Genomic DNA, 11,348 nt, shown 5'->3' on the forward strand with positions numbered 1-11,348 from the left:
CAACAGGGCTGGCAAAAATGTTCTTGGTTGGTGTGAGAGAACCTGAGCTGGGGCTCATCCAAGGAGATTCAGCGATCACAGCTTCTAGTCCTGCACTTCACACATAGCTCCAGGCAACAGCAAATTAACTGTCCCTAAACACTGCAAAAAGAGGATGGATCCAATTGGATGGCCCCTGAGATAGACAAAACTCACCACCTAACACAAAACACAGTCCTCTCACCTGCTGGTCAGCAAACAACAGAGCACAACACACACCAGCATCCAGGACTCGTGCAAAAAAAGAAGAAAAAGAAAAAGAAATTGCTAGATGGTGTTTCTCAGAAACACAGAAGCACAAGTCAACAAGAAGATAGCTGCAATTATTCTTGAAAACAATGTCCTTTGTTATCTTGATGTGGCCAGTGTTGAGCGAAGCAAACAAAGTCAGCCCAATTTTCTTACATTCAGATTAATCTGCAAGGCACAAAGTAATAAAGGAATGATTTTTATTAATAAACTGAGTGTTAGCAGCTGTCAGAAGAATGAATGTGTCACACACAGAGGTGAACTCCCACAGCAAAACTAGATGTAACATTTCCTATCCGTGTTTCATCCTCACAGGAAAAGCCTTTCTTCGCAAGATCTTCTGGAAGAGAGATGGTAAGAGACATGAAAACTGAAGGATCCAACGTTAATGAACAAGAATTATCCCTCAGAAGGCTATGCAGGACCAGCGGAAAAGTGCTGGGAGCCTTCTCCGTGCTGGTGCCGCCTTCTGCCTTTGGTGTCTCAGCTTCTGGATGGTCTCAGATGCCACAGAACGGACTGTCAGATGGGGGTCATCTTCCAAAGGCTGAAGGGCTGCAACAGAAGGAAACAGAGCAGAGATGGGACCCCCAGTCTACAGAGAGCCACCAGCTTCCCCTCTGGGCCTTGCCAGCCCCACTCCTTGCTTTTCCTGGCCAGGAGGAGTACGGGAGACTGACGGGTCAGTGGAAGACACTGCTCAGGACTGCCATGAATGATCCTCTGCCCCTGCAGCATTTCCTTGCAGCAGGGCAAAGCACAGCTGCATGCTGCCCAGCTCTGCCCCCAGCCCCAACACACACAGCACTGCCCTCACTCACCACTGCAGAGTTCATTCAGCATCTTCTCACTCTGCTCCCTGGCGTGCTTCCCAATCAGCCCTAGGGAAAGAGCTCTGTCAGACACCCACTCCCCAACATGCTGCCAGAAGCTCAGACCCCAACCCCGCCAGCCCAGCTGCTTCCCCTTCCATGCTGCAGGCAGGGACGGCACCCGAGGGGGGACCTGAGCAAGGCACCCACTGTGGCTACCGGCATGGGCAGGCTGTACCTGGGGGCTTCAGGGCTGTGCCTTCCTGCCAGGGCAGGGCCCAAAGAGGGACGCAGGGGTTGGGCTCACCAATGAATCTGACAGCCTCGCATCGCAAGGAGGCCTGAGAATCCTCCAGGTATGGCAGGCTCTGCTGCAGGTGGCCTTCCACTCCCTTTCTGTCCTGCTGCAGCTGAAGAAGAGAACAAGAGCATGGGGCTTGCAGAGCAGCCACAGCTGCTGCTGCAACCCCTCCTCCAGCATCCCCTTTCCCCCAGCAAAAAGGTGGGGGCTGTGAGATTGTCCTCACCAAACACTTCATGATCCCCACTGTGTTCTTCTGCCGGACCTGCTGCTTGAGCTCCTTCCACTTCAGGAACTTTGCACAGGACACAAGGGCTTCCCCAGATGCCTGCAGAACAACAGATGCAGGGACATGGCACCACACACACAGACACACTTCCCAGTGACTGAATGCTTGTTCAACTTGCTCTCAATTGCACATCACTGCTCAGCTGTCAGCACACCACTGCCTGCACAGTGCTCAGCTCTGAAATTCGTACCTGTGCTACGCTCGGGGTCTCGTCACTCATGTGAAAGAGCAGAGGGAGCAGGGCCCTGCGCACGGTCTTCTTCATGCTTCCCTTCTGAGACCACAGCACAGCGTCCATCACATCCCTGAAGAGGCGGATGGAACCTTCTCGCACTTCAGATGACGCCTGAGGGAGAACAGGAGGACGTCAGACCTCAGTAGCACACTCTCACTGCCCATGGTGAGCATGAGTGTAGGCTGAGCCCCAGCACAGGGGCCTGACATCACCAAGAACAACCAAGCTGCACTAGCAGGGACACGGCCAGCAGTGCTACAGAGCCCACAGGACATCTCATTCCTGAGAGCCCAGAGAAGGAAAGAAAGGAGAAGACGCTCCTGTCAAGCACCCACCCGCAGAGCTCAGCCTCCCACAACAGACTTACGTGATTAAAAAGAGGCAGGATCTTCTCAGCCAGCTCCAGAGCAAACGGACTGGCGTGCCTCTTCCCCAGATGGTGCATTGCATTCCTGAAGATATTCAGCACCTTCACAGTAATGGCTGTGTTGGCAAACAGCAGGTTCTCCATGACGCCTGGAAGCAGGGCCCGGATTTCAATTGCCTGTACAAAACACACAATTTCCTTTCCATCAGGAGGACAGATGCCAAGGGACAGTGTTGCCTATTGCCCCAGCACCAGGCTGTCAACATGAGGCCTTCGTTTGACAAGGTCCTGCTCACCATCTCAGGTCTATCCGACAGCAGCACGAGACGTCTGAGCACCAGCCAGAGCACTGGCAGGCTTTCCACATTCAGAAGCTTCTGGAGCAGTGCTGGCTTACACAGCTCCTTCAACAGCTCTTCAGTGGGAGGCATCGCCTGAAACCAACACAGCAGTGAGAGGCAGGCAGAGGCAGCAGGACATCCTGCACCCTGCAGCTCCTGGCTGCTCTGGCAGCTCAAGGCAGGGCACTAGGGAGACATAGCCCAGCCTGAGCTACCAGTGCTCTGTAGGAGAGCACAGTGCATTGTCCAGTAACTCACAGTCAAGCGAAGGAGGCCCAACTCCTCTGTGCTGATGCTCAATATCTCACACAGCTGTTGGTCCTGTAGAACACTGCTGAGCTCATCCCAGATCCGCTTGGATGCTTCCAGCAGGGTCAGCACACTCTTCAGTATGTCCAGGGTAGTGCTATAAACAGAGAGCAATGCTGTGTCAGCAGGGCTGCCTTAGCCACAGCACCACGGCTCAGGCAGGAGCCTGATGGGGGACTCTGGGCTGCCATGGTTGGTATTGGCTGCTGCAGCCCTGAGCAGCCCACCAGCACTGGAAAGCACAGTGGGATGGAGGGCCTGCTCCTCGGGATGTCCTGCAGCTTTCCTTGGCTCTGGCACCCAGACCATTTCTGAGCCCTGCTCTTCACATGGAACAAACGTGTGGGGCTGTCTGGGCTGATACCTGTCATTCTGTGGGAGGTCGGTCAACACACTCCTCAGCACATCCCTGGGAAACTGGAAGGTCAGCACATCGAGCACTGAGAGCAGGATCTGCTGTACTGATGTGCTCTGGATCTTCAGGTTGGCGTGGATGAATCCCAGAATCTCTGGCACCTGTTGTGAGAACACAGGGAGACTGCTGCTGCCACTGGACTGCAGCCATTTGCCTCCCAGGCTGTGTTATTACTGCCCTTCCCACAGCTCTTTGCTGCCTTCAAATGGCTTCAGTTCCCAAGAGCTGTGGCAGGCAGGGTCGCCTCACTCTGCTTACATCCATCAGCCAGGTGCCAGGGTTTCTCCGAAGCACATCCAGCATAGTCTCAGCCCACTTCTTCTCATCAAAACCATAGTCCCCAATGATCTTCTCCAGGGTTACAAGGGCAATGTCTGTCCTCTGAGAAGGGGCAAGATTTTTTCCAAGGGGCTGCAGTAAGAAGGAAAAAAGGAGGGAAGGCATGTTAAACAGAATGAGAGAATAGCATCTGGAGCAGGATGAGCACAGGCCAAAGGAAGGATAAAGACCCTCCCTTCATGTCAAAAGCATTCTGAGGGTTCACACCTGAGCCGCAGCTTTTCTCACAGGTACACAATTTTCATGTCTCCTTACCTGCTGCCAGAAACTGCTGGTCATGAAGCCACTAAGCTTCCAGATGCGCCCCAAAGCCCTCTCACACACAGCCTGTGTCTTGGAGATGCTGAAAGGCAGCAGCACCTGTGAGGAGAGGAGCTGCTGGTTAGCCTGGGAGCTGCTGATGCCCACTGCAGGAGAAGCAGGTCTGCTGAGCTCCTGGCTGGAATCACAGCATCCATCCAGGCTTCCCCTGAGCTTAAGCCAAGCCCATCATGGGGCTACTGCCGCCAGGGTCCCTTGCCGGCTCCAGCTGCTGCCAGTGCCGTTTCCATGGAGTGGGATAAACTACTAGAAGGGAGCTCTGGGGGCAGAACTTCACAATAGACAGACCTCCAAGATTCCCTGCAGCCGACTCTTGACAGTGGCAATGGGACAGACATCTAGTACAGTCTGCAGCATGTCGTCCATAGCTTCCAGGGTCTGTAAAGAGAACAGTGGGTTGTGGAAGTCTTTCAGGGTTCCCTTTCATACCAAGGAGACTGCTGTGAACCGCTCTGGCTGCCAAGGAAGGATACCCACAGATCTGTGCACAGGGGCACCCTGCAAGGCTGCTGCACTCAGACCAGGCTACAACACAGGCTGTTTGCCAAGCCTAAGGCAAGAGTGAGAGGGGTGAGGGCAAGCAAGGCTGCCAATTCATCCCACAAACATCTTGATAGATCTCTGGACACAAGTAATGCAAGCGGCAGCCCAGAGGCATGGGGTCAACAGTAGATTGCCCAGTACATACCTGACTGTAGAGGGAAATGTTCAAGGCCCTGGCTGGAGGAAGATAGAAGACGATGCTGCAGCACACCTTGAAGAGATGGAGTATTTCTTCCTCCGTAACTGCATTCACAGTGCTGCAATTAGAGAGACACTGATGCTAGGAGAGGTGCCTGGGTGCTGAGGCAGGGGTGGAACAGGTCCTCCCCTGGGCAAGGCTCCCTGAGAGGGATGGGGAGCCCTGCCAGGAGGTGCCTCCTCCCCCACGGGGCTGCTCTGGGTCAGAGGACAGTCCTGATGTCACCAGCTTTGGGGCGAGGGCCAAGACTTAGCGGGGAGCTGCGTCAGGGCCACCAGGATGGTGCCCGGTGTTGTGCTGGCAAAAGCAGAGGCTGGGCAGGTACCTCAAGGCAGCAATGGTGTTCATGCAGCAGTATCTCAGGCCGGTGCTCAGCTGCTCCATGGGCTCCTCACACAACAGAACCTGCAAAGCACAATCAGGATGGCACCTGGCAGCTGCCAGCACCCAGCAACAGCAAACCTGCCACCGGCCGCTAGGGCCTGAGTCGCCCCAGTGGCCCTTGACAAACACTGGCACACTGGTGCTGCTGTCCACCTCCACTGCTGAGCTCTCAGCAGCACCTGGAGTCCCATCTGGGGCACTTGGGTGTCTGTGCATCATTTCCCTGCCTCCCTCTCCCCCTGTCCTGTCCTTCTCACAGGGTGCAGCTACCTGGGTGCCATGTCCCCTCACCTCAATCTTCTTGCACTGATTTTTCAGCAAGCAGAAGATATCATGGCTCAGTGTGAGGCCCTCCTGTCCAGCGGTGCTGCACAGTATGCAAATGCTGTTGAGGAACCGCAGCTTCTGCACCAGATCCTGGCAAGCACACAGAGACCGAGGAGAGTGAGTGGGGACAACCATGGCCAGGGGGACCAGGCGTTGCGGGGTGTGGAGCAGCACAGGACAGCTGCAGGACAGCAGCAGCTCTGCCCAGCCATCAGCCCTCCTGCAGCCTGAAGGCAGAGCCAGAGGGACCGTCTGGAGATGCAGGTATAGCCACGATGGAGATGGCTGCTCTTACCATTTCCTTGCTGATGCTGTTGGCTTGGATGAAATCCGCTGCCTCCTGTTCCACATCAGATAGAGGCAGCAATTCAGCATCTGAGCAAGGAGAGAGAGCAGTGCTATAGAGGGGCCAAAGGCAGGCAGGAGCAGAAGGAGCTCTGCCCTCTCCGGCCCTGGGCTCGCTCCCATGGCAAAGTCTGCCCGTGACAAGGGGTCCTGGTGTGGAGCAGGGGGCACTCGCTGCCCCAGCCCTGCCCACCCCGCTTTAGACCCTCACTCACCAGCATGCAGAGGGATGACCTCGGTCACTTGGTAGGGCTCCGCTGGAGATCTTCTGTCCTGGGGAGCCCCACTCTCCTCCCCGGCCATGCACGCGACGTCCATCACAGCAGCTGTGACGTGCTGGAACAGAACAGAAACACATTTCTGTTTTCTCTATTCACACAGCACAGTATGGGTACAATTCGTCAGAACTACCCTCGCATACCCTGCAGCAAAACGATGTGCGGGGACAAAATGTGGCACGTACCTGGCAATGAGATCACCTCAAGCTATCTGCAGCAGTTCCTTGTCGCTTTGCTGAGATGGAATGAGAGCAAAAGCTGCACCAAGGCAGTGGGCGGAGGGTGAGGAGAGGAGAGAGAAAGAGCAGGTCAGTGAGCAGGGCTAAGACAGTCATGGAATAAAACAAACAGCACAACCGTCCCATCCACTTGCTGCAAGACATGCTGAGTCTCAGGCTACGTGATGCCTGTCCGCCCAGCAACTTTACAATGCTTCCACTACTGAGCAAAGACAATGGAAGAAGCACGGGACAGGTGCCAACTTTACTGATACCCCCTTTGGAGCGTGTGTACCAGGGGAAAATTACGTCTGATGGTCAAGAGGAAGCAATACGGTGCTGTGAGCTCAAACAGCCAGCAGTTCTCAACACCTCACTGCCCACCCATCCATCCCACACCAGCTCAGCTTACCTACAAGCTGCTGCGCACGATGGTGTGAAGAAAAAAACACTAAAGGGACTAACTAAAGTCACTAACTAACTAACGGAACTAACTAACTAAAGTCACTAACTAACTAATGTCACTAACTAACTAAAGTCACTAACTAACAAACAAACAGAACTAACTAACAAACAGAACTAACTAACAAACAGAACTAACTAACTAACAGCACTAAAGGCACACGAACAACAAGACAACCAACCACTCCGACCACTAGCTCACCCACAAAGGAACACAGAACGCACCGCTCCTCCCCTCATTCCAGACGCTTATGACATCACCAACGGCCAACAGCCTGGTCCACCATGACCCCCCACAAGGCGGGGAGCCAAGACCACGTGGTCACATCTGATTCCAACACGGCACCACAACATTCCAGGACTCAGTGTGGGCTTGGAATTCTATCCTGGTGTGGCAGCGCAATGGGAGGTGTTAGGGCACAGCTGAAGAGCTGACAGACAACGGACGTTTCCAAAGGAGGGTGCCAGATTAACTCTCAGCATTCTCTTGCGGGGCTCTTAGGAATGCTTCAAACCCATTTTCACTGCCTAGCTCATTTCTAGAAAGTCCAGTTGAGAAATGCTCACTTTGTCTGGGGAACGCCTCTATGCACCATGAATTAAAAATAAAATAAAATGGGCACGCGACCCTATGAAACTTACCTCTCTGCTCTTGCTGTCAGCCAGACACCTCAGATGAGCATGACGTGTCCCTGCTCCTGAATGAAGATCCACCCAAGTCTGTGTTCCTCTCTGCTCCATCTCTGGGTCTAAAAGAAACACAGACAGAGATGATTACAAGATCCTTTGTGCAGACGAAAGACAAGGGTGCACACGAATTCTGTTTAGCAACAAATACTACAGTCCCAATGGACTGCGGTGGTAGTACTTGAATCCTCATTTGGGGCTGGAGCTCAACAGGTCAACACATCAGAAATAACACAAAGTGCATCTGGAAGACGTGTCCCAAAGCCCAGAAAATCCAACACGGGAGGGGTCTGGACAGCGGACCACAAGTGTCCATTTCCATTGCAGCTCCCTGTAGAGAACAGCACCAATCAGCAGGCGTGACTCAATTCATTCACAAGCTGCACAATGACTCTGTTCCTTACATGATAAAGAAACACACAGGCCTGCAGGACCTTCCTCCACAAACCCCATTTGCAGGCCTTGCTCCGTGAGGATTGCCACCTGCCCTCCTGAGCAAAAACAAGCACTAAGAACGAGAGCAAAGCACACTGGATTCGCCCTGGCCTGGCCCAAGCCCCAGTCCTACCAGACAGACCCTGGGATGAAAACTACTCCACAAACACCAGATGGACACCAGCAAACAAGAAGTTGATCAGATCCAACCCCAAGCAAGCACCAAGCCTCCCCAGGAAGCTCTTTGCCATCTGCTTTGTCATCACTTTTCCTTTTCCTTTTTCCTTTTCCTTTCCCTTTCCGTTTTCCCTTCCCTTCCCTTTCCTCCACACCTCAATCCCAAAGTTGTTTCCACACCTGCCAGCACGTGTTACCTCCCACCTTCTCATCTCACAGTGCTTCAAGAGCACCAAATTTGCTTCCGGGGCCCTCCTTCAACTCACTCTGCTAACACTCATGATTCAAATTACACAGAAATCCTAGCAGAAGTTCTCAGTGAGAACTGCACCTAACATTCCTCCTTCTACAAGCAAACAGGCCCAACACGTGGTCATAACAATGCCTGCATAAAGGAAGCAGAGATGGCACGGCAGGGCAGACGTACTCGGTGTGCACGTCTGAAGCCATTTGAGAACCTAGTCGCTCTTGCTGCATGACCCCTGACTTCTGTTAAAAGCTGAACGGTCCCCAGAGCACCTGTTTCCATCAGCTGCCACCATCCAAAGCAGCCAGCCTTCTTGCAGTCACCTGGCCCAAACATCCCTTTTGCTCTACACTTGATTCCAGCAAGAGATGGGAGCTCAGCACGCACACCATCCTTCCAACACCCCATCCCAGCAGCAAGGGATCACAGCGCTGGCACAGCTGAAACAAAAAGGGTGTGCGAGTTTCCTGTTAGCACTCAGTGTGAACAAATTTACCACTGAGCAACACCGTGAGCCCCCACTCACCTCAGCACAGGTCAACCTGCAACCCCAGCCATCCCCTATCCATGTGCACACGCACACCCGTGTGCCACCCTGCCTGCTTTGCACACCCCCATGCACGCACCCCATTGTGTGCCCTCCATTCCATTCACAGACATGTGCAAACCATTCCTGGTTACACGTACATGCCTACATCTTCCACAAACACCCCTTTGTGTGCACCTGTGTGCAACCCAACTCCTCAGCACACGCACACGTTTGTGCCACCATATCCACGCACTCACCACGTGCCCTCCAGCATCACTGCTGCCTCCTCTGGTACTGGACCCGCAGATGCTTCAGAGCTCATTAGCATGGACTTCCTTCCTCCCCTCAGCAGCTGCTCCTGCACTCACCTTCATTCCTACTCAGATACCAGCCGCTTCCAGCACCAGCTGACCTGCAAGACACAGAAAGGAAAGGTGGGAGTCATGCAAACGCACACCTCAAGGCTGCGTCACCACCACGTATGGCAGCCTCGGGAAGTCAGCTGCAACTACAGCCTTTGTCAGAATGGAAACATGCACCGGCAATTAAGTGTGACCTCTGAACTCATTGACACCATCAGAAATAGGCAATGAAATTGCTCATTTTTCTGCAGGTGGTTACTTCCATATTCTTTCGCTTTTGGGAAATGATGGACATGGTATTGATGGACTCCAGCAAAATGACATCTACTTCATTGTAGGTGGCACAGGTGGGTGAGTGACACAAAAGATCTGTCCTTGGTTCCCAGCCCCTTTACTGGTTATCTCGGTGGCTTGCAGCAACTGGAACTTTCCCCCTTTTGGAAGTGTTCACCTTGGTGGCTGTTTTGCATTGTAATTCTTTCACTTGTGCCTGATGTAGATGATTCCACGGTGGTACCAGATGATGGAGACCAGGATTCCCACGATCGCCAATTGAGAAAGCTAAACAACCTGAGTTCCTCCCGACCCATATCATCGAAAATCTCAACCATAAAAAAGAGACGTCCTTGTATTCAAGCAAATGACTATGACTACTAATAAGACCATGCGTGTTGTTTTGTTGTATTTCCTGTGTAATCATGGGGAGGATATGAAGAAGTGGTGTAATTCATCCACTTCTGCACTTCAGGCACGAGTGAAATAGAGTGGCCCTGACCCCAGCCAGGGCAGGGAAAGGGACAATAGAGTATACTGGACTGTGCGGATTAGGTGGCCTGGCACATCACAATCACAGAAATATAAAGCCTTGTGGACACTGCTGCACAATGCACCTTAATGCCCTCAAGTCACCAAGGGACACAACCAATAGATATCCATGGAGTGACTGGGGGTTCCCAAGAATTGACTATGTTGGAGGCCAAAATAAGCCTCACTGGTAAAAACTGGCAAAAATACCCTATTGTGACTGGTCCAGAGGCTCCATGTATTTTGGGTATCGATTACCTTAGGATGGGGATATTTTAAGGATCCCAAGGGGTATCAATGGGTCTTTGGGATAGATCCTGTTTACACAAACGGTGTTAAGCAGCTGTCAGCTTTACCTGGTCTGTCAGATGATTCTTCTGCTGTGGGGTTGCTCCAGGTAAAAGACCAAGTGGTACCAATTGCCACCAAAGTGGTTCACAGATGGCAGTACTGCACCAATAGGGACTCATTGCTCCCCATTCACAAGCTATGGCCAATTAGAGAATCAGGGAATGATTAGCAAAACTCACTCACCTTTTAACAGCCCCATATGGCCAGTGCATAAAGCCAGTGAAGAATGGAGGCTGACACTGGATTACCGTGGCCTGAATGAAGTCACACCTCCACTGAGTGCTGCTGTACCAGATATGATAGAACTCCAGTATGAACTGGAGTCAAAAGAAGCTAGGTGGTATGCCACCATTGACATTGCTAATGCCTTCTTTTCCATCCCATTGGCTGCAAAATGTAGGTCACAGTTTGCTTTTACCTGGAGAGCTGTTCAGTATACCTAGAACCGTTTACCTCAAGGGTGGAAGCGCAGCCCAACCATTTCCATTGGTTGATCCAAGCTGTCTTGGAACAGGGTAATGTTCCTGAACACTTGCAGTATATTGATGATATTGTCGTGTGGAGCCATACAGCAGCAGAGGTTCTCAAGAAAGTAAAACAGGTAATCCAAATTCTTTTGCAAGCTGGTTTTGCCATTAAGCGCAGCAAGGTGAAGGGGCCTGCCCAGGAAATCCAGTTCTTAGGTGTAAAACGGCAAGATGGGCATCGACACATCCCAGCAGATGTGATTGACAAAATCACTGCTATGTCTCCACCCACCAACAAGACAGAGACCCAATCTTTTCTGGGAGTAGTGGGCTTTTGGAGAATGCATGTCCCAAACTACAGCCACATAGTGAGCCCCCTCTATCAGGTAACACGGAAGAAGAATAATTTCTCATGGGGTCCTGAGCAGCAGCAGGCTTTTGAGCAGATAAAACAAGAGATAGCCCGTACCGTGGCCTTGGGGCCAGTACGGATGGGACAGGATGTAAAGAACATGC

General features: G+C 52.5%; 1 protein-coding gene across 2 annotated transcripts; it reads right to left on the reverse strand.

Annotated features, from left to right (window-relative positions):
• Nucleotides 1–474: 474 nt before the first annotated feature.
• Nucleotides 475–10,559, reverse strand: LOC146753422 (uncharacterized). Of its 2 annotated transcripts, XM_085530497.1 has the most exons (20): nucleotides 9,106–10,559; nucleotides 7,416–7,522; nucleotides 6,279–6,351; nucleotides 6,031–6,151; nucleotides 5,766–5,845; nucleotides 5,435–5,560; nucleotides 5,085–5,164; nucleotides 4,706–4,817; nucleotides 4,306–4,395; nucleotides 3,952–4,056; nucleotides 3,616–3,768; nucleotides 3,307–3,458; nucleotides 2,892–3,039; nucleotides 2,589–2,726; nucleotides 2,293–2,469; nucleotides 1,881–2,036; nucleotides 1,628–1,729; nucleotides 1,408–1,510; nucleotides 1,110–1,169; nucleotides 475–843 (listed from the first exon to the last, which is right to left on the reverse strand). In XM_085530497.1, exons 4-20 carry the CDS (start codon nucleotides 6,131–6,133, stop codon nucleotides 695–697), a joined length of 2,034 nt encoding a protein of 677 aa, XP_085386623.1. In that variant the 5' UTR covers nucleotides 6,134–6,151; nucleotides 6,279–6,351; nucleotides 7,416–7,522; nucleotides 9,106–10,559; the 3' UTR covers nucleotides 475–694. The 2 variants fall into 2 exon arrangements, with proteins under 2 accessions (XP_085386623.1, XP_085386624.1); XM_085530498.1 differs by lacking the exons at nucleotides 7,416–7,522; nucleotides 9,106–10,559 and adding an exon at nucleotides 6,724–7,083.
• Nucleotides 10,560–11,348: the final 789 nt, after the last annotated feature.

This window comes from Coturnix japonica, chromosome Z (assembly GCF_054131305.1).
Source record: "Coturnix japonica strain WE chromosome Z, WE-NBRP24, whole genome shotgun sequence".
Taxonomy (NCBI): Eukaryota; Metazoa; Chordata; class Aves; order Galliformes; family Phasianidae; genus Coturnix; species Coturnix japonica.

What these genes read in the sequence shown, in the direction of transcription:
- LOC146753422 (XM_085530497.1), bottom strand. Translation starts at nt 6,133, where the DNA reads ATGGACGTCGCGTGCATGGCCGGGGAGGAGAGTGGGGCTCCCCAGGAC. An exon ending in GGTCATCCCTCTGCATGCTG is followed by an intron (nt 5,846 to 6,030) that starts GTGAGTGAGGGT and finishes CTCCTTGCTCAG; the next exon opens with ATGCTGAATTGCTGCCTCTA. An exon ending in ACATTTCCCTCTACAGTCAG is followed by an intron (nt 4,396 to 4,705) that starts GTATGTACTGGG and finishes TTCTCTTTACAG; the next exon opens with ACCCTGGAAGCTATGGACGA.